General features: G+C 42.7%; 1 protein-coding gene across 1 annotated transcript in view; it reads left to right on the top strand.

Annotated features, from left to right (window-relative positions):
* antxr2a (ANTXR cell adhesion molecule 2a) overlaps nt 1-23,314 on the top strand; it is a 73,849-nt gene that overhangs the window by 6,836 nt on the left and 43,699 nt on the right. The window contains exons 3-12 of the mRNA XM_080466591.1: nt 797-868; nt 1,136-1,217; nt 1,304-1,408; nt 2,908-2,976; nt 4,799-4,879; nt 7,811-7,871; nt 7,956-8,051; nt 11,309-11,378; nt 21,200-21,278; nt 21,570-21,665. Coding sequence (XP_080322717.1) covers nt 797-868; nt 1,136-1,217; nt 1,304-1,408; nt 2,908-2,976; nt 4,799-4,879; nt 7,811-7,871; nt 7,956-8,051; nt 11,309-11,378; nt 21,200-21,278; nt 21,570-21,665 — 811 coding nt within the window. The remainder of the gene's footprint in view (nt 1-796; nt 869-1,135; nt 1,218-1,303; nt 1,409-2,907; nt 2,977-4,798; nt 4,880-7,810; nt 7,872-7,955; nt 8,052-11,308; nt 11,379-21,199; nt 21,279-21,569; nt 21,666-23,314) is intronic.

Here is a 23,314-nt window from a genome sequence, read left to right as displayed (position 1 = left end):
AACACTGAATTCAGTGTTTGAGACTTGAGGCCAGTTGTTATTGGGGAGTGTGTGTGTCCGGGTGTGACGGAGGGTCCAGGATGTGAACAGTCAGATTGTTCAGCGCCGTCAGGAAGTTGCAGGTGTAAGTGTATACAGTATTAGTGCGGCGGGATCTGCGCGTTTTAATGTGTGACTCACCAGCACAACATGTTTCCTGTTTGATTAATCACTTCCTGAGTCCCACAGATGCTGCTTTAAGTCATCTGCTAATATTGTACGGCATTAAAAAAAAAAAAAAAAAGCCTCTTCTGTTTGGTGAATTATTGATGCAGCTTTGCTTACTTTTAACCCTTTAAAGGCCGATCTTTTGAACGCTGCAGAATTTCAATTCTAAGGAGCCGTCTAAGGAGTTTTTACTGATTACAATCTGCAACTGGAGTGTTTTTTTGTAAATATAAAAATCTTTTGTAAATAAAAAAAAACAAATAATAAACATTTCACTATATGTACCCGAAAAAGTGATTTATTTGTAAAAAAAAAAAAGAAAAAAAAAAAAAGAATAAATTAAAATATTTCCTGATTGTGATTCCTCTGTGCTTTTCACAATAAAACAGTCTAAATCAGAGAAATATGACTGGAAGCTGGTGTGTCAGCGGTCAAATAAAGAGTTTACTAAAATAAGGTCAAATCTACTTGATTTATGTGGAAAAGGGAAAAACAAAGTGATGCAATAAGAAGAGATTCTGTTCATCTGAAGCTGATTTGCTGGATTTTGACTGTGATTAGTGACTGAACTCTTTGTCTTCCTCTCCAGTCCCAGAATGAGAGTCTCCTTCATCGTCTTCTCGGCTTCGGCCGAAGTCCTCCTGCCGCTGACCGGAGACAGGTACCAAACTCTGAACTGATCCCTGGTGCCGATTGGATCACCAGGACACACACACACACACACACACACACACACACACACACACACACACACACACACACACACACACACACACACACACACACACACACACACACACACACACACACACACTCTTGGCCCTGATAGTGTTTAGTCGTATCGTATTGTTCTCCTGATATCATGTGACCTGTGTCTGCTCTTTATGATGATGATGATGATGATGATGATGAATTTGTGTATTTCAAGGTCTGAGATTGAAGAAGGTCTGCAGCGTCTGCGAGCTGTGAACCCAGCGGGGGAAACTTTTATGCACGAGGGAATTAAAAAGGTCAGTTTTCCTTCAGCGGATCTTCTCCACTGAGTCGAGTCCGAACCTGGTTCTCCTGACTCTTCCTCCTCGTTTGGATCCTGCAGGCGTCCGTGCAGATTCAGGAACAGTCCACCAAGTCCTCCAGCATCATCCTGGCTCTGACTGACGGCAAGCTGGCGGTTTACGTTCACGAGCTGACCGTGAAGGAGGTACAAACCTTTAACTCAAATCTACAAAGTTTAACTCAAATCTACAAAGTTTGCTCAAGTCTACCAAAGTTTAACTCAAATCTACCAACGTTTAACTCAAATCTACCAACGTTTAACTCAAATCTACAAAGTTTGCTCAAGTCTACCAAAGTTTAACTCAAATCTACAACGTTTGCTCAAGTCTACCAAAGTTTAACTCAAATCTACAAAGTTTGCTCAAGTCTACCAAAGTTTAACTCAAATCTACAAAGTTTAACTCAAATCTACCAACGTTTAACTCAAATCTACCAACGTTTAACTCAAATCTACAAAGTTTGCTCAAGTCTACCAAAGTTTAACTCAAATCTACAACGTTTAACTCAAGTCTATAAAGTTTAACTCAAGTCAACCAACGTTTAACTCAAATCTACAAGGTTTAACTCAAGTCTACCAACGTTTAACTCAAATCTACAAAGTTTAACTCAAATCTATAAAGTTTAACTCGAGTCTACCAATGTTTAACTCAAATATACAAGGTTTAACTCAAGTCTACCAACGTTTAACTCAAATCTACAAGGTTTAACTCAAGTCTACCAACGTTTAACTCAAATCTATAAAGTTTAACTCGAGTCTACCAATGTTTAACTCAAATCTACAAAGTTTAACTCAAGTCTACCAACGTTTAACTCAAATCTACAAAGTTTGCTCAAGTCTACCAACGTTTAACTCAAATCTACAACGTTTAACTCACACCTACAACATTTAACTCAAATTTACCAACGTTTAACTCAAATCTACCAACGTTTAACTCAAATCTACAAAGTTTAACTCAAATCTACAAAGTTTGCTCAAGTCTACCAACGTTTAACTCAAATCTACAACGTTTAACTCACACCTACAACATTTAACTCAAATTTACCAACGTTTAACGCAAATCTACCAACGTTTAACTCAAATCTACAATGTTTAACTCAAATCTACAAAGTTTAACTCAAATCTACAAAGTTTGCTCAAGTCTACCAACGTTTAACTCAAATCTACAACGTTTAACTCACACCTACAACATTTAACTCAAATTTACCAACGTTTAACTCAAATCTACCAACGTTTAACTCAAATCTACAATGTTTAACTCAAATCTACAAAGTTTAACTCAAATCTACAAAGTTTGCTCAAGTCTACCAACGTTTAACTCAAATCTACAATGTTTAACTCAAATCTACAAAGTTTAACTCACACCTACAACATTTAACTCAAATCTACAAAGTTTAACTCAAATCTACAAAGTTTGCTCAAGTCTACCAACGTTTAATTTCAGTCTACCAAGATTTACACCGAGTCTATTACTCTTCCCTCTTCAGACCCTGAGAATGATCAAATACACTGATTTAATATATTTTGTGTATAACCTGAACCTGTTTTTAAAAGCTGTCATTTGCTCAGACTTCCTGTTTGCATGCAGTTGTATTGTGTTTTTCTCTTAATATTCATCCTGTTGCACATCAATCACACGTTTGCAGGCTGATGAAGCCAGAAGATTCGGCGCTCGTGTTTACTGTGTGGGCGTCAAGGACTTTGATGAACAGCAGGTAGGAGAGAGGCGGCCCTCCATTCTTCAATCATTCTTCTCCACGTCTTCTTCAGTCTGACGGATCTTTAACAGCAACATCAGTGTGTCAAAGAGAATTGTGTCAAGGAAACACTTCTTAAAAAAAAAATAAAAAAACCTCCTAATGTCAAAACTCGCTTGTTAGGTAACTTGTCTTCCTGCAGAGGCAGAGCAAGAAGCTTCCTCTGTCAGAGGGGGTGTCAAACATAAGGCCCACAAACCGAAACCGGGTCTCATCGTCACAAAGAATTTTTTTTTACAAAAGAGGAACTGCTGTTTCTGGTTTAGTTACTGAAGGTGGCTGTTAAATAATAATAAAAAAAACAAAAAAAAACCCAGCTTAAAGAAGTGATAACAGCATTATCACAGTGTGAGGGTGAATTAATAAAAACATGCTGCAGAAATCAGACTGAGGAGAAAAAAACTCTTTCTGCAGATTTAAAAAGACAACGGGGAGGAATGTAAATATTCTCTCTCTTTTTGAGTTGATAACACGAGATTACGGGAACGGATCCCAGTTCGACATTTCACCGCATTAAAAATCACATTATGTAGTTTTTTTTTTCTTTCCTTTTTAGGATCTTTTCCAGGTGTGACTGTGTAAATTATTGTCACGCTGTTTTGTGAGCTGCAGAAGTGATGCAGTAATATAATCCCTTTCTTTGTAATTTAGGAGTTTAGCTGCAAATTAAATTCAAAGAGAGAAAATAACTGCAGGATGAATCAAACCAAACATGTGATCAGATGGTTTTCCTGGGTCTCGCTTGACCTCTTTGTGGAGTGAATATCTCCGGCAGCTTCACGCTCGCCTCAGATTATTCTGATCTTCAGATTATTATGGAAACTCACCGCGTGTGCAGATTGTTAGATACCGTGAGGGTTTATTAAGCACATCTCCACGACATTCATGTGCTCATATCCACATCAGTTCATTCACTTTATCTGCGGCCAGAGCCAAGAAAATAGTAAAAACATTTAATTCCGATGAATTATAATATGAAATAATTAAATATATAAAAAGCATAATTAAGAGGGGATGCTGTTCCCTCACTGAATGAATAAGTCTTATGTATCCATTATTACATTAATACACCAAGTATTACATTTAGAAAGGATCATTTAAATGTTTCTTGGATAATCTACTAACTACTTATATTAATGGCAAAATGTTCTGAGGAAATTTAAATATTTCACTACACTGCCGGGTTTTTTATTATTATATTACTGGCTTCATAACATTTAAAAGTGGACAACATAGTTTTCTGTGGAACGATGAAGAAACATGTAAACATACTGTGTACACACAACAGCACTGGGTATACACACACGCAGAGAGCTTGTAAAACATGTTGACAGTGATATATGTGTGTATGTTCAGAGTCATAAAGGAGGTAGTTGCGTACGTGCCTGTATATAAATCTATATATGGCGCCGGAGCAGCTTCAGGCTGTTGGTTAACTGTGTTTCTTCTTTTGTGAGTGTGGCTCTCCTCTTTCGGTTTTACAGTTTCTTTCTGTCTCTTTTCCAGAGTGGTGGCCTGTTCTTTGTAACCATTGGTAACCATCCTGCAATAATCTCTTATTAAGTCAAAAACAAAGCAGAATTTCTCCCAGTTTGTCTTCGCCGATTTTTTTTTTTTTTTTTTTTTAATACTTTAGCAAAGTGTTTGCTACAGTCATGCCATCTGCTGCGTCTCCTCCTGCCCGCGATGCGAAAGAAAGACGGAGCGCCGTCAGAAAGAGGAAAGCTCTAAAATCAGCCGCCCGCTCGCCTGTTTACCCTCCTTCTCTCCGTACCAACAGCTTGCTGACATTGCGGACACTAAGGACCATGTGTTTCCTGTCAAAGATGGCTTCCACGCTCTCAAAGGCATCGTCAACTCTGTAAGTTAGTCCCCGTGTGTGCGTGCGTGTGTGTGTGCGCGTGTGCGCGTGTGTGAGTGTGTGTGTGTGTGTGTGTGTGTGTGTGTGTGTGTGTGTGTGTGTGTGATTGTTCTTCCTGGTTTTCTGAGTTTAGGATTATTTAACCCGGGCGTGTGATATTTGGTACATTCAGTGTTTGTTGCATAATTTGATGTTTCAGATTTTTTATTTACATTTTATTTTGAAAACCAGTCAAAGGTCAAAGGATTCCTGTCGCGCTGAGGTTCAGAAACAGTTTTTAAACCACCTTCAGTGCGAAATAGACACCGAATGGCGGATAAACTCGTTCTGCTGTTGTTTGTTTGAAATCGTCCTTAAAATGAGGAAAGTCCAGGGTGAAATGTTGTTTCAGTAAATTACACACAAGTCCACACGATGCGAATTAAAACCGGTGTTTTATATTTGTATTTATTAATACATCAGTGATTTCGTATTTCACTTGATAAATGTCGTAAATATTTTTTTTAACTGAGGAGTCGTTTGTTAAAAATATAAAAAGGAGCAGCTCAGATTGTTGAAGTGGGACGGCGACTCTCCAAACTGTGACGTTTGTGTTCCATCAGTTGATCTGAAAAGACGAAAAACACAAATTCCAAGGTATCTGCTTTATTTGAGCTTCAACAAACCACCAGGATTTCTTTAAAATTAAATTTAAATTTTTTTTTCATATTCAGTAAAATACAGAAAAAAAAAATTAACATTAATTAAATGTTCATACTTATTTTGACCGTTGCTTCTGGATTAGCGTGCTGTTATTTCCCCCGAAAGCCCAGATAAGATGAAACCAGTGGCGTTGGACGCTCCTCCAGGAGGTTTCCTCGTCTCCCCCGTCCTCCTGATTGGCTGCAGGTTTTAAGGCTGAGCAGCTTCCCCGGATTCCAAACGTCTGAGGTGGATCAGAGCCAGAAGGCCCGCGGAGCTCTTTGAGCTGGACCAACATCTCGGACCAGCAGAGTTTAAGAGAAGCTGTCAGAAGCACGGAGCCAAACACCGAGATGTGTTTCTGTTGGCGGGAGACTGCGGCGTTTATTCTCTTTAAAAACCCTGCTCTCTAAATCAGAAGATGTTTGGAGGATTTCACATCGAGAGCGGCTTCATTCTAATTATTATGTGCGTGACATGTGCAGCACTTATTTACCTGCTTTCCCCAAAATGCAATATGAATAATGTGAATATTGCATCTCAGTGATAATAAATATTACAAATTATTTGCAGCCCTGAAATAAATAGATTTCTGAGTTTACCCGTCAAGATAGAAACACGCTGTATTTCCTGAAGAACAAAACAAAACAAAACAAATACCACAATCTTTGAAATTCCAGGAAAACTAAATCAACTTCGAACGGAGTCATGTGACCTCCTGAAGTCTCATTAAAGCAGAACGCGGCGCTGAAAAGAGCTCGTGAAAGAACCCGGGGACATTCCTGTCGGATTACTAATCCCGCATTCCTGCCGGGTTGGCGGGTTTTCAGGAGCGTCTCTCAGGACCACAAAACACACGAGGACAGATCTCATCCGAACGCCACCGTTATTGCGGCTCCCGCACACCAGAACCAGAACCCCCCCCCCCCCCGCGCGCGCGCTTCGGAACCAGTGACGTTTTGACTAAACCCGAGGAAGTTCAGATTTACAAAGAAAAGAAAAGAACAATCCCAACACGATCTCATTTTTCTGGAGGCGGCGTCCTGCTGCTAAATGATGAAATGTCCAGTAATCGTTTCCTCGATCAGCAGCCTGTGTGTTCCTCTTTAAAATCCTCTTGTTTTTCATAAATTCACTGTTTTAATGTTGCTTCAACAGGAAGAGCAGAGCTGTTTTTGTTTTTTTTTTGTCTTTATGACTCACTTAAAAAAAAGCCTTCCCGGTATATAAACTAGAAACAGCACTTGTGCTCCTGTTAAAAATTACGAGTGTGTTTTTGTAAACTTTGCCGGGATGTTGGACTTGTGGTGTGAATGAAGCTTTTGTCCTGCGGTCGACTTTGCATCGCGGCTGAGGGATTTGTCGGGATTGTTTCCTCTCTGCATATGAGGTTAATTAAAAGGTTTGTCGCGGCATTTCTGCACAAATTACAGAAACGTTGTTTTTAAAGTGTCGAGGAAACAGGGTGGACCGATGTCTCGATTGACCTATATTTCTTTGCAGGCTGCGGTTTGTGGAGTCATGTGACACATTTGTTATGCGGCCAAACGGGCCTGTAACTCCTCTGTAATGGAAAATCGGAGCAGTTCTGGGGTCCTCCCATCTCTTTTAGCTTCAACACAAAAACAAGCATTTCCCTTTTTTTTTTTTTTTTTTTTTCTCTTGGTATTTTGGCCCCGGCTGTAATCAGATGGGGGGGGGGGGCTCAGAGGAGGAGGAGCAGATCCTTTTCCTTCCAGCTGTCATCTCCAGCCTTCCTCCTCAATAACGGCCCCTCATCAAACCATCATCTTTAATAACGGCTCACGCTGAAGTTTCGCCGGCGTCTAATGAGAGTATTGCAGTTAATATGCTTCTCTTTACCGCTTGTTGTTTGGGAGCTTTGTTGATTTATTGAATCATTGCGGGCAGTGGAGCCGGGTGACAGTCCGCCAATACACGGCCTCTTTATATGATAATGCAGGCACCCGGTGGTTTCTAATGGAGCCGTGGAATAGTAAATAGTCCTGCATAATTTCCCCATGAAGGCCCGACACAGCTGCTGTTTTTCCCCGCCGCCGCCGCCGCCGTTACGTTCGGCGCCTTCCTCCGGCTTCTTCTCGGAGACGTTTCCTCAGGTGTTCGTCCCCCGGATCTGCTTTTACAAACCTGACAGAGCTGATCACGGTCGGGACTTGACGTGTTTGTTCGCGGCCCTCGCACAATCACGCTCTCATTTCCACGTCCCCGTCTCCTCCCCCGTCCCCGCAGATCTTGAAGCGGTCGTGCACCGAGATCGTGAGCGTGGAGCCGTCCAGCGTGTGCGTGAACGGTGAGCGACGAAAAAGTTCACCATGATCGAAAGCGGGGGTTTGAAGCTGTAGCTTCGTCTCACCCGTGTGTTGACATTCCCCAGAGACCTTCGACATCGTGCTGAGAGGAAACGGCTTCGCCGTGGGCCGCAGTAACGAAGGAGTCGTGTGCAGCTTCATCGTCGACGAGCAGATCTTCAGTAAGTGCTGGAAGTATTCACTCCCATCAGAAGCATCGCTTTCCACCCGCAGTTTGAAGGTACCCATTAAAAAGTCTTGTTCGAGGACAATGGCGGGTTAAAAATGTCATTTCATCCTGCAGAGGGTCTCAGTTTAAAACTGATCCTGTTCGTTTGAGGCTTTTTGATGGGAAACCAGGCCGCTCTTCATTTCCACTCTGCAAAATGTTGCTGGTATTGTTTTACATAACTTATTTTTACTGCTCTGATTTATCAGTCACACTTACATGGACATCGGTACAGTAAAAGCTGTGATGTCAGGACGCCCTGAAATGTAAGGACAAGTCCTCTCTTCAGAGGACGTTGTGGAATCAACAGACTTTTATTTAACAGCACCAAACTGAAACAACACAGAGATGTATACAAAATGTATACAAAATAAAATATGTGCATAATAAAGGTTAAAAAAAAAATAATTTAAAATTTTTTAAGTTTATTCAGGAGCTGCTCGACAGTCCTAACGTACCCCGCCACAGCCACGTCCCGTTATATTCCCTTATACACCGGTTCTGTCCGGGTCGCTCCGTCTAGTTTGACCTCGGATTGAGACCAAACAGCGAGAAAACATTGTGTCTCCTCGTCGCTCCATCGTTGTTTTTCACGTCCATCTTGCTTTGGCGATGTTCGCTGTGGATTTTAAAATGCATCTCTTCCACCTCGTAGGTGGCGATAACTCCGCCCCCAGCTGATGACATGTCAGGCCCCGCTCTGGCACCGCTCCGCTATGGCTCCGCTCTGGTCCCGCTCTGGCCCCGCTCTGGTCCCGCTCTTGCCACGCTCTGGCACCGCTCTGGTCCCACTCTGGACCCGCTCTTGCTACGCTCTGTCACCGCTCTGGTCCCGCTCTGGCCCCGCTCTGGCTCCGTTCTGGTCTCGCTCTGGCTCCGCTCTGGCCCAGCAACGATGTGGGGGAGAATTAGCACCCGTTTAGCTCCTGATAGGCCCTGATGGGCTTTGGTGGTGGAAAGACAAATAACTGGTGCTAAATCTGGCCCTGGTCCTGAACTAGAACCTGGTTCTTTCTGGTGGAAAAGCCCCCACTGGTTCCACTCTGGTTCTTCACTGATTCTTCAATGGTTCCACACTGGTTTTTCATTGGTGCCACTCTGGTTCCACACTGGTTCCTCACTGGTTCCACTCCGGTTCCACATTGGTTCCTCATTGGTTCCACTCTGGTTCCTCACTGGTTCCACTCTAGTTCCACACTGGTTCCTCACTAGTCCCACTCCGGTTCCACATTGGTTCCTCACTGGTTCCACTCTGGTTCCACACTGGTTCCTCATTGGTTCCTCACTGGTTCCTCACTGGTTCCTCACTGGTTCCACTCTGGTTCCTCACTGGTTCCTCACTGGTTCCACACCTCCACTCTCTGTACTGCAAACGCAGTCTCTCTGAGTGGATCCTCTGCTGGTGTAGTGGTAAAACCCCGTGCTGATGCTGTGAACAGGAACCGTGTGTAAACACCGTGTGAGGAGGAACCGTGTCCAGCGTGTATCGGTGCCAGATGAATTCCTTCAAGCTGAACTGGAACGTAAACATACGTCTAAACTTGAGCAGAAGTGAAGGATATGGTGAAGCTGTACATCTGTTCAGGGGCTGCAGATTCAACGTGTTGCCAACATAAACACTCCTCCATCATTCCGAGGGTTGTTTCTATAAGCTGTCATTGTCTTTAATTCAAATGCGTCCTGAGGAACCTGCGTGAAGTGTGTTGCGCGGCCGGACGTCCTGCGAGATGTTCCGAGGCCGGCCCAAACGGTCCCGGCAGGACCTCGTCTCCACGCTCTCAAAGTGAAAGAAAGAGAAGTTAGTGTCTGCAGGTCAACGGGCTTATTTTGAGCTCACAGTCTGTTCTGTTAAGAAATCCTTTTTTCCAGAATAAACGGGGATTTGGCACCTCGAGCCAGGCAGTCTTTTAAAGCTTTCGTTTGGCCGAGGATCCGGGATCAGCCACTGCCAATGACAGCGCTGCCATCCTGACAAGTTATTTTTGATTTTCAGCATCTCAGCATTACTAAAATACTTGAGCATATTTTTTTTTTTTCCCTCTTCAAAAAAATAAAACAAACTTCATCCCAATCAGGAAGTGGCCATTAGCAGATGTCTTCCTGTTAGTCCTTTCTCAGTTTAGGCTGTCTCACATTCGCCCACTTGGGGCTATTTATTCCCTCATTGGCTTCTGCATGTGTTCAGTCCAGACCTTTTTAACAGTGGGGCACCTTATAATTATGGACAAGCATCGCACGCACACACACACACACACACACACACACACACACACACACACACACACACACACACACACACACACACACACACACACACACACACACACACACACACACACACACACACACACACACACACACACCGCATATGTGAGGCAGATGCTACAGTCCTATTGATCAGTTGGAGGCCTCATGCAGACAAGCGGAATAAAAATACAGCAGTCATGAGCCTGACCTCCACGTCTGAAGATGAAGTTTGATGACAAAATGTGAAAACTAAAAGATCTGTGTTCTGAAGTGCTGATGGGACTGTGTGCTCGGTTCAGCCCAAGTGGAGTGAAGTAGTAGTGACGGAATGTTATTCAGTCACAATGGAGGTTGAATGAACGATCAAATATATCAAATAATCAGTGTAAGATGAGAACTATTCTTTACTAATCTTTCACGTTCCTGCAAATCCACAGTTTGGAACATTTCTTATGTCACCAGAAACTCAGATTTGAAGACTGAATTTCAAATTTAAATGATTTTCTCTGAAGTTGCACTCCACATCGTCAAACAAAAACGGGTTAGAATTCAGTGTTTAAAATTTTTTTTTTTTTTATAAAATTAGATTGATGTGTTTTTTTTTAAACATATTTTTTTTAACCTTCATTCAATCAAACAAATATGATATTATAATTCAGTGTTTACAGATGAGTGTCGTCATTTTCTGCCCGCGACCTGAAAGCAGCAAAAAAATCTGAATCTGAACTTTAAACTGAAATATTTCCCCTCGAGGAAAGACTCACCGTCCAGCTTCATTTGATCTAATTTTAAACTGATGAATGAAAGAAAGAGGAATCTGAGTCATAAGCTAAATCGAGTTTTGCTGTTTTTCATCTCGGTTTCTGTTTCCAGTGACAAACGTCTGATCAGAAACACACGTGGTGATGAAAACATGTTGACCTCCTGCAGCCGAACTTCATCCACTTGTTCTTCGTATTTCAGATCACAAGCCGAGCACCGTGCGTAACGACTACCTGCTGTGTCCCGCCCCCAAGCTGCAGCATGTCGGACAGTAAGTACACGGCGAAGCATCACAACATCCCTCTCTGGTCGGAAACATTAGAAACACCTTTCATCCAACTGCAGAGCTGAGTAATCGTCTTTACCTTTATTATCCAAACACAAAAATGTCCCTCAGTGTTGGCGGGTCCTTCAATGACTTCAGATGATCAGATATGATGAGGATTTTTATTCTCTTCTGCTTTCTAAAACCCGAACTGTCATTTTACTTGTTGCCGTGGAGGAAAAAACACAGTTTTCCAAGAAGAAAAACATTCCGATATTTTTATAAACGTCTTTTCATTCTGACTTCTCTCAAGAACAAAACAGCTGAAATGAACTTAAAACTACTCGGGTTATTGTCGTCCATCACAAACTCCAGCTCACAAGAACAGAAAACTTTATTTTTATCAGCAGTAACTTAGTTTTTCTGTGGAATCTCAGCAGTGTTTTTAAAGGAGCCGGCAGGATTATGTCGAGAGAGGTCTCAGGTCTTCTGAGGAGACGTTTCATTGGAGAATGATGACTTTGTACTGGAGTGGGGATTCTGGCTGGATGACAACAGGAGATGTGTGGAATTTCAGTCAAACATGTAAAGAGATTCAGTCTCAAGGGTTTTTATGTGTAGAGGCGAACAGAAACATAGCTTCTGCACTGAGAAAGAGTTTTTTTTTTTGTGCAAATAAGCAATGCTTGAGTCTATAAATCATCTGTATGTTGAAACTGGAGTGTAAAGACTCTGCAAAGAGCGCAGATACAAAAACACTGTAGACAAAACTCTGGCTGAAAGGAAGCAGTGTAAATATGCTTGTTTCCGAGGCTGTGTTGCTATTGTTAGATTCCTGCAGCAGCTTTTATAATCCCAAATCATAACAGACTCAAACGTTCTGGATGAAACAACAGATTTTAATGTCCTTGCTGAGTACAATCGGATCAGCGAGGTCTTGATTATTAGATCTGAAGGAGATTGTGTTTCATATAATCAACCTGAACTCACCTCAGCTCATCCCTTCATTTATATAAACCAATCTGCTCATAATACCGTTTAGTTTTTTCTATTATTTGTTTCAGAGCCACAATCAGGTGTTTAGCTCTGTTTAATACCAAACTGACCGTCTCAAAACATCTGACTCAATCATGAACCATAAAAAACAGAAACCACCAGAGCTACACTCGGTAGAGCTCAGACCTTCACCTACACCACTATTGCATTGTTAAGGTTAAATGCTGTTCTGTTGGTTCCAGTTCTTTTGTGTTACTTGAACGCACCGTCAGAGCGAGTGGCCATGTGATTGGCTGAGAGTGGAGTTAGCAGTGTGCTAGCAGACGGCTAATGGCCGCTGCAGCCCTCCAGTGCATCTCCATGGCAACGGGCGCTGATCTCCTTTGCTCTCCTCCTCTCGTGGGGCATTTTATGAGACCTTTTTTTTTGTACTTTTTGGGGATTTATTCGGAATCGGTTTGCCATTAACGTACCGAAATCTAACCGATTGGTCCTTGGATGATGACAAATCATCCCTGAAGATTTCAATTGATTCGGGTTAATAGTTTTTGCGAAAAGTTGGTAAAATACATACATACATACTTACATACATACATAAAATAAATACATGCAGACAAAATCATTACCTTCGACTGTAAAAGTGAAGGATGAATAAACCCACAAGCCGAGCGAGGCACTTCTTTGCTTTATTACAGACACATGTCCTGTTTGGTTTCTCCAACCTTTTTATTTGTTTGCGAATATATTTTCAGGTCTCCATCGTCACGTGATCGTTCCGGAATATATTGATCTTAACTGTTTTCCATTTGTTTCTCTATATTTTACTGGAAACAGATTTGTTCAGCTCAAATCATTTTCACTTTGCAATCAGATAGAATTGGACCATTCCGTTGATATTTAATGAAAACGGTGCGAATGAATTTTAAAGTAGGAGATATTTTATATTCTGTCCGATAATTATTTCAGCACTAAAATGAAAAATAACTTTTCAAAGCCTAAACAGAAAGGTTTGGTCAAAACATTCCCACAGTTTACTGCGTCCTGTGATCGTTTTCACGTGCAGACGCCCAGTATGGACGACAATCTAGATGATAAATGTGTATCTGGTCAAAGGAGTTAAATTCAGAAGAAGAACTGCAACTATAAGTGTGCATGTGCAGGGACTTAGTGATTAGAAATCTTCTGGCTGGAAGCCGTTTTAAACAGGACGTTTTTATCGTTGGACGCGAAAAGTTCCAAAACAAAAGAAAAATCTCATTTTTAGAATTTCCTTGTTTGTCATGAAATGTGAAGCTGTCTCCATCTGATAGTAGATCTAGCAGCACCAAACCATTATGATACGTCTCTGTCGAACAAATCTGTTAAAAGATGTTCAGTACTGCTGGAAAAATGAGGGGAAACCTTTGATTTCATAACATAACTTTGTGTAATTCCTTTTTTTTTTTCTACCTCTTTTTGCGCTGTTTTTACAGCCAGGATGAATTCTCCCCATTGAATGCTGTTGGAAATTACTTTGTGCAAAATAGAAATAATGTGTAAAATCTTTGCTTACATGCTGCAGACTATTCACTAAAGGTTGCCCATGTTGCTGGTTATATCATCCTCAGCTTAAGATCCAGGAAAAAGTCCCGTTTTTCCGCTTTTCTGTCACATTGGTGTGTTGATTAAGAGTCACGAGAGCCGAACGAGATCTCGTGTCTCACAACCAGCTCGTCAAGGATTGGACAGAATTAACTTGAGCAACTGCATCCGTAAAGCGCGGGTCTTCGGAGCCGCCGGCGGCCTCACAGGACCCGAGCTGACGCTGATGTTACGTGCTCGCCATTTGCAAAAAGCCTGCTTAATTAACTCTTGGCTGCTGACGGTGACCCATTAAGTAGTTAGCTGGTACGGATGGTGAGTAAACACATCTGCTGGAGGGGCTTTAAAAAGGATGTGCGACAGATGCAGCCGTTCCCTTTTCCACACTTCCCATTTAAATAATTCACCATCCAGTGACAATCCCTGCACCCCAGACCACCTGCATGGAACTCTGGAGCCCGGAAACTTCCATTTCCATCCATCTGTCCCCTTCTGCTCCATCACCGCTGCCGGCACTCAGGGTGCTCCTGTAACACGGCTCTACTCAGCCGAACAACAACTGCCATTTCATTGCACATTTGCTCCACCGTCCGTCCCCCTTCTAACCATGTTCCTGTTCCACATGGGGCTTCCTCCTCCTCCTCCGCCTCCTCCTCCTCCTCCTCCTCCTCTTCCTCAGAAAACATTGCTTTGAATTTGAGAAGTTGTGAATGTGGATTGTTAGGAGAGCGTATATTCTATACAGCTGTCTTTATGGTTGAGGTGCTCAGCTGCAGCTTCTGGTCTGCAGGGACCTGAAGCACACAGCTTCACATTTAGCCTCAGTGTCCAGGAACCACAGTGTCCTCAGTTGGTCAACCAGCTGTGTGTGAGCACTCACAGAGGAAGCATCATCTGTGTGGACAGCTGTGGCATCAGTCTTGACACACTGGCATCTGCTGAGGCCCACCCCCCACCACCCACGTATTCCCATTAAGAGACCCGGTGGCCTTGCTGGGGTGCTGATCAGGAGGTTAAGTGGCTCTGCTTTTTCAGCAGCATGTCCTCACCTGGTGTTTTCACAACACCGGCGGAGAGCGGGACATATCTGGAAGGGGAGTCGTCAGGTACGGTGGCTAATGCTAATTGTTTGTTAATAATTAAAGGGGTTGTCCCGACGCTGCTTAGGGGTGGGTGGGTGGGGGGGCGCTGCATCTGCTCCAGCAGGCCAACAGAAGAGCTTTACAAACTGTCATGGTCGTCCCAATATCCAAGTCAACATGGTCACTTTTTATGAATATCCTCCCGTCAGTGGATCATTCCCACAATGCTTTGTGACATGTGACCCCCACATCCAGCTTTAGCAGCGAGTACTGAAGGTGATTTGTTTGCTGGTTGTGACACTTCCTGCTGAGACGTCATTTCCTCAAGCTTCTCATATATATAAGTGTTCCAGTCCAGGTGTGGTCACAATTTTTATTTTATGTTTTCCTTGTGTCATGTCATCCAGAGGTCTTGTTTTAACGTTCATATGACGTCCAGACAGGACCTCCATGATATGTCCTGCAAAGACGTACAAAACACTTTCATTCTGGCTTCCCTGAAGACGTCTTTCGGAGGTATGGAAATGACGTCTTCAAGACGTGATTTGGACCACTCGTTGCTCAGTGGGCCAGTGTTCCCTAGGCAACATTGATTTTTACAGTACTTTATTTACAATAAGTTTGTAAGCGTGTCATTCATATATTATAAGATTTGAAGTGTTGATCCTGCGATGGGCCGGTGTCCTGTCCAGGGTGGACGTCCCTGTTTTCACAGTATCAGCTCAACAATGCTCCAGGTCAATCATTTGGTGAACCGGTTAAGTGGAGGTGGATCCTCAAATAATAATAACTGATATATGTAGTGAAGTTAGTGGTTTGAACCAGGTACTCGTTCCAACTTTCTATCACAGTAGATGTGGCTCAATAGGCGGTCCTCCTTCACCCTTTCATTTTAGTCTAAAGAGCACAGAGCGCATGATGAATAATCCATTCCCAAACAGGATGTCTACTTGTGAGCAGATGCTGATCTAAAACCCCAAAATCATTTTCAGATTGATGGCGCTTTTCAGACGTGCAGGTTGCCCACGCCATCGGCACTAATGTAAACTCATCTGAGATTCTCCACAGTGACAGTGTCACTTAGACAAATTAAAAAAAGATGCCGACTGATGCATTTCTTAAAGTGTGCGTATCTGCTGAGTGTTTTTTTTTTTTTCCAAGCGGTTTATGACAATCAGAGATCTCTAATGTCAGAGCTCTTCTTGTGTGGTTGGCCGATGTTGGGGATATGAAATGTGCAGTGAAGGTGATGAAGCCACGGCTCTCTTCCACTGCCGTGCACCGATCAGATGTTTTCATATCATCTCTCATGAATGCTGGATGTCTCACTTTGGAGTGAAACTTCTCCTGTGGTCCCCAGGCTTCAGGAGGTCATCTCCCTCCTGTCACTTTGCAGTCCCTCGTCCTCTCAGAACTTCTGCAGACTGATGACTTCTGGATGCTCGCTGACAGGAGCCACATATGCTCCTCGGTGAATTATTCAGCCTCCTCAATTTTTACATCTTTAAGGGAAGTTTGAAGCCCATTAGCGACGCCATTGTCAGCCGCTGCAGCTGTATCGTTTCACCAAAGGTTAGTGTCACAGCGGGTTTACATTCTGATGGACTTTCACAATGTAGAGCTGGAGGTATGTAGAGCTCTGTTATTTAACTTATATAACAGAGGTCATTCTCAGAATCTTCAAGTGATTTTTCCTCCTATTGTTGCAGCCTCAACCTTCATTCGTGTTCAGAAGAACACATAGCAATGTGATGGTTGACATTCATTTTACCTCCGTCCATCCATCCATTTTCTCGCTGCTCCAGCTTTTAATCCCCACGATGTTGAAGTGGTAGTTTGGAAAGCAAAGAAACCCAAACATCTCTGTCCCATAAAACTTCCCGCAGCCCTCCTGGAGTTCTCCTCGCACTCTGACGGGTCTGGCAGACCTCAAATAGACTATATTCACGATGACGTTATGGAATTCCACCGCGGTGCATTGTGGGATACCCTGTGGTTCTCGCCGCCATGTATGTGTGTATAAATACTGTCTCACAAGAGTAACATGCGACTCCTTTGACTCTCCTTTGCTCCTTCCCTCTGGCTGAAGAAATGTGGTTCGGATGGGCCAACCGGCCGTGTGCAGAGTGCGGAGTTACGTGATGCACCTGAACGCATCACTCAAAGCTGTCGGCTCTTGTGGTTCAAACCGGACCAACATGGCGGCTCGGACACAAACTGTCTCTTTTATTACTGAAACAGTTTATTGAAATGTATTTCCGAAAACATTTGAAGTGAGAAATTAGCTGTGCAGTTGAAAATGTAAAAATAATAATTTTTTTGGGCAGCTGGCTGACGTCACAGCCGAACTTTTCTTCTTGTTCTTATGGGAGTATGCAGGGGGCTTCAGTCTGCAGTCTGTCCTGTGATTATAGACGTGTCTTCTAAACTTAACCCAGAGCTCCATAGTACTCATATGGAAAATCTGGGCTAATCTAATATTTTTGGTGAGGCACTAATATTTCTGCCAAAATGAAAGAAAGCATTAAACTGGTTTTACTCACCTAGTAGCTCTATACATGTGTAACAGGCAGTAAGTCTGTTGGTAACGAGCGTGACAAGGAGAGGATGATGTATGTGTTATGCCTCCATGCCGAAGCAGCTTCTGCTTGCTCAACGGTAACTTGGTTAATTAGCAGGAAATGTCTCGATGAGGAAGGAAATGGTCGGGTTGCGTCGGCGTGAAGAATGTCCAGCGTTGTCAAAGAAAAGGACGATGTGGGTTCATCAATGTAACTCGCTTGGGAGCTTTCCACCTTGACACGGCTGAGTCCACACCTCCAGCTAGATTAACAACCTGCCCACCATTATCATCTATTGGGGATGTCAGTTAAATTAGCCTCTCCCCTCACCCATTCAGCTCCTGCACTTAGTTAACATGCAAGGACTGGAGAATAACTCAGCTGAACACACAGGCACACACCGTCACTATGAGCTGCATCACATTCAGAAACAAAGATTATTCAGATCTACGGAGAAGATTCTGGCTCCTTCCATTCAATTCATTTATTTTGATTAGATTCAGTCCTTTAGATTAAGATAAACAAACCGGACACAGTCACAGGAAGAGGCCAGTGGAGGGAAAGACATGACGGCTTTCGACGTTAAACATTTCAGCACGTTATGCTTCAGTGACACTAAACTCTTTGTGTTTGGTGGAAAACGACGTATTGTTCTTGTAAGTAGTGAAACTGCTCAGTCTTTATGTAGTTCTGCTCATGAGCTCTACGGTTACAGTCTGAGGTTTTTCAGCTCACATGTGAGAAGGTGAACAACAACAGAGAATGTTTGTTATAATCTAACAAAGGGAAGATTTCCTACCATTTATGACACTGTCATCCGCATACAGGGAGAACTTTAGCATGTACCTGGTGACACATTTCTCTGTTGACTAACGACATTAGAATTTTTTGGAACTAAAAAATATAGAAAAAAATGCACTGAAAACTACAAACAAAATTTAGGACACACACACACACACACACACTTTAAACCTTTGTGCACACTTTATCTTCGTACACAAGAAATCTCATCTTTCATTGCATATACACATAATATGCCATTACAATGGTTAAACTACAGCTTCCGATCTTTCTAATAAATCCCTGATTGTCTCTGTGCAAAGTATTTATGTTAATAACCCCAAACGTGTGAAATGTCCTAATCAGGCTCTCCTGTTCCCCAGTGCACTTATGCATTCATTTTCAACAATAGTGTGATGGGAAGCTTTCTCTGAAGTTTTCTTTTTTTACATCTTACTCATTTTGTTCTGGTTTCTTGATGTTGCAGAGAGAATCTCAGGCACAGAGACAGTTTAAATATGATTTGTGTATTTAAATGGGGGCGGTGGACGGGGAGGAGTCGGGTAATCCAATATGAGCACTCAAATCCACGTTGATCGAGACGTACAGAGGAAATGTGCATGGATTCATGCACAGATTCATACATCTGAATGTTTTTTGTACGTACATTTTTTACTTTCATACTTCAAATCTTCGTAAGTCTTTGTTCCATTGACCGAAAGCAATAATTACCACCGTCCTACTGAAGGGATATACAGTACACAACATATTCCTTCCTCTTCTTCCAGGAAAACTAAGTACACCTGGTGGTATGTCATATTGGAAGCCTTCTCTGCTTTTCAGTCCTGCCCTGGTTTTCTTATGTTTCTCTCTTGTCTATTGTGTCTCACCCAATGAGTCGGAGGTAATATGTAATAAAAACAAGGCAACGTTCAAAGAAGGAAATGCAGGCTTGAACGAGTAAAGTTGTGCATTGAACAAGTCAGTGAAAAGTGTAGAAGTGCATCCTGTTTTTAAAATATTTAGTGTGGTAAATAACATAAGTTGCAAACAAGTCAGTTTGGAATATAAAGAATACAGTGCATAGTAATGGACGCATGGTGTGGTTGCTCATCTGTTCAGAACCACAGGAGAATTAGTGGCCCAAGGCACTGCCTGAGGCACAATCCAAAGCAAAGAGAGCGCTCTTGTTATTATTCCACAGCAGCGGTTTTAGCAGGCCTCCCCGTGCACTGCCTGCACTCACAGCTGGCCCCTCACACAATACCACTCAGCTACTTCTTTTTCACGTTTTTTTTTTTTTTTTTTTTCTTTCTTTGTGTTGGAGGATTTCAGGCGTTTCATCCCGTCCATATCCCGAAATCTCATTAAACCTGCAGTAATTGGATTGTGCATAATGGACATATGGAAATTGAGGTGCCGTTCATCATTAGGCTTTTAATTGCGTCCATTTTGGCCTCCGCATTTCTCCTTCTAAATAAGTCATAGGAGTTCAGCAGCTTTGTTAGCCCTCATCAGGCTACTTTACCGCCGATAATGAGAGCGTTTCCTGGTTTCTACCTGTTGTGCTCTTTCCTGAGTGGAGTCCTAATTGGCTGCCGGACTCATTCTGCAGCGTTTGCTTGTTAAAACACAGCTTAGCTCTTAATTCTGTCACTGAAAGCCCAACAAGATGTTTTAGAGAATCTTCTTGACTCCTCGTGGACTCACAATGGCAGCAGCTGAAAGTCAAGGATGAAGATAACGCTGTAATCAATGTTTAGAACAACGCTCACTTTCTGTGATGGACTCCATTGAAGTAAGTCATCTGAGATTTTGTCATTAGTTATTTACAACTCAGTGTTTGATACAAGATTTTAATGTAATTTCATTCGATAAATAAACCAGAAAAAAATTAATTAGTTTGATTTTGTTGTGTCGGTTTATTTTTACATACTGTATGTTCATACAACAAAATCCTCCCGATGTAATAAGATTTGTGTATTTATTGGTATGTATGTATGTATGTATGTATGTATGTATGTATGTATGTATGTATGTATGTATGTATGTATTTTACCAACTTTTCGCAAAAACTTTTCACCCGAATTCTATGACATTTCCTGGAATGATTTCTCATCCCCTAAGGACCACTCGATTAGATTTTGGGACGTTAACAACTTTTATGAATGAATCCCAAAAAACTGCGGAAAAAAAATGTCCCATACAAAGTGGATGAGAGAGGAGAGGCACCTCATGGAGGAGATGAAAGGAGATCAGCGTCTGTTGCCATGGAGATGCTCCCTGCTCACTGTTTCTCACAGTGATGTAGCTACCTGACCTAGCTCGTTAGCATCGATATGAGCTAACGGCTATCATGCTAGCGATGCTAACTGGGTTCCCCAAACAAATGTGGCGTTGGTGAAGGTCTGCGCTCTACCGAGTGTAGCTCTAGTTATCAAATTGAACACGTTTAGGTCGAAGCTTTACTCCTGAAATACGTCTAGAAAAGTATTTTTAGATGTTTTTTTTCATCACATTGGGGATCATGTGAGAGACGTTTTGATAAAACGTGCAGTTTGTGCTCCGTGTGAAAAAGAAAATGATGGTCAGAGCTCTCACCACAGTCTGTCCTGGTCTGTCCACGGTTTGGACTGTCTGCTGAGTTCAGCCACGTAAAGGTCAGTCTGCACCCCCGTGCAGCTCCTCTTCTCCTCCACCAGCAGAGACGTCACACTCTGTTAATCACAGGCCAACAGTCTCCACTGGAACATATGACAGAACCGTCCACCGCTGGAAACTAAAACACCCGTCTGCAGTTGAACACATTGAAATCCTCTATTTGCAGGACCATGGACGTTCTCATCAGCCTGAATCATGGGAAGTCCTTCATCTCCAGTGCATACACCATCTCCGCCTCGACATGTGTATGTATTCTGTTGGTTTGGTGTTTTTTCGCTAAGCTGCTGAAATTCTGATTTGTTTGCTGTGGCAGTGTAATATGCTCCAACTGGTGTCATATTTGATGTTGTGGCGGTGAGGGATCAGAGCTTCATCCACTCACGCCATGGAGAACACGCACAGGCGGTCTTATTCTGATCACCTGTAGAACGCATGTAAACTCAATCACCCCTCAGGCAGGATCTTAATTCTTCTTTGCATTAAAGCTGAAGATGTTTCCTCTTAAATGACATGGCCTCTGTGGTCTCCTCCCGCAGTCCAACGGTTTGGTGGTGGCCGTGGTCTTCCTGGTGCTCCTGATCCTACTGGCTCTGGCCCTCATGTGGTGGTTCTGGCCCCTCTGCTGCAAAGTGGTGAGTGTTTTCCCGGCCAGTTAGAGCAGTGGTGCAGCTCAGCAGGGCTTCCAGAGGGAAGCTTTATCTCCTCCTGTTCTTCTGACCACCACGTAAACCTGTTATGATCCAGCGCAGGCTGAATCTGTGGTTCACAGCGGACACAGGAAGTGGTCGTTCACCTCCATTACCACATGTTTAACCGGCCCTACCGCAGAGCGCGTGGAGATGCGAGGCTGAAGGCTTCACGCGATCACGTCTGAGAACCCATGGGACTGTGGGCCGAACACAAACTAAAGCGCTGAACACAGCAGATTAACTGGGAAATGAGGAAATGCGCCAGATTGTATGGAAGCTATCTGTTTGTAGAAGACTCATTTCAAGCCCACCTGGGGACGGAAGTCATTACTAAATATTAAATAGCTGTTTTATGTGTAATCACAGACCGATCCACCATGTCAAAACCAGAATAACTGTGTTTGTATTACCAGCGCTTTACGTCTGTGTCCATGAAGGACTCGTATAAAAACTCTGAACGAAAAGATTCAGTCACAACACCAAATGAGTGAATGTGGACTTTGACTCTGATCTGGATAAATACATCCAATCCAATCCAATCCAATTTATTTATTTACTATTAAAAACAACTCAGTTGACCAAAGTGCTGTACAACAATATAAAAATACAATTATAAATACAACAATACAGTGGCAGCACAGAATACACTTATAGCAGTAAAAGTCAACTTCAACACTGGTTAAAAGCCAAAGAGAACATGCATGTTTTGAGATGTGATTTAAAAACATGAAGGGAGTCAGCCTGTCTAATGAACAGAGGAAGCTCATTCCACAGTTTGGGACCAACCACAGAAAACGCTCGGTCTCCTCTGAGTTTGCGATGCGTCTGGGGGACCGAAAGCAACGCTTGGTCAGCTGACCTGAGTGAACGTGCTGGGGAGTACGACACGGGCAGGTCGGACAGGTAACGAGGGGCAAGGTCATTAAGACATTTAAAAACAAATAACAGAATTTTTAAAACAATTCTAAATTGTACTGGGAGCCAGTGCAGAGAAGAGAGAATAGGTGAAACATGATCATGTTTTCGTGAGCCAGTCAAAAGGCGCGCTGCAGCGTTCTGAACTAGCTGCAGGCGTGTCAGTAAGGACTGACTGATGCCGGTGTACAGGGCGGTGCAATAGTCCAGCCGTGTCGTGACAAAAGCATGAATCAGGATTTCAAAATGATGTTTTAATACATATATATTTAAGAAAGTAGTAAAGTGGGGATCTCAAGGCAGAAAACATCCCACCAAACTTTACCACCTTCCAACATCGAGAGCTTCACCTTCAAGACAGCGGAAGCTTTCTGTCAACTTATTTTTTTCAATGCAACAACATCCTTCGTATAATCAGTGACCAAAGGGAAGAGGCTGAACTTATTCTGCCTGATCCTGTACATACTACGAGTAAAGCTTGTCCAATTAAAGCAACAAAACACAAACTAGTAATTCTCAAAACTGATCACAGTATCAGCGATGTCAGTTTCAGAGGAGACTTTGTGAGTTAAACTGTTCTTTAAGGGAACACAGGGAGTTTTAATCTGGTCATTCCTGAGCTTGATATTTAAAGAAAATCCAGCTTAAACTGCCTTTTAAATGCTTCAAGCATAGAA

The sequence above is a fragment of the Lipophrys pholis genome (assembly GCF_963383615.2).
Source record: "Lipophrys pholis genome assembly, chromosome: 7".
Classification (NCBI taxonomy): domain Eukaryota; kingdom Metazoa; phylum Chordata; class Actinopteri; order Blenniiformes; family Blenniidae; genus Lipophrys; species Lipophrys pholis.
The sequence above is the reverse complement of the archived record's forward strand: the minus strand, read 5'-3'. Positions and strand labels throughout refer to the sequence as shown.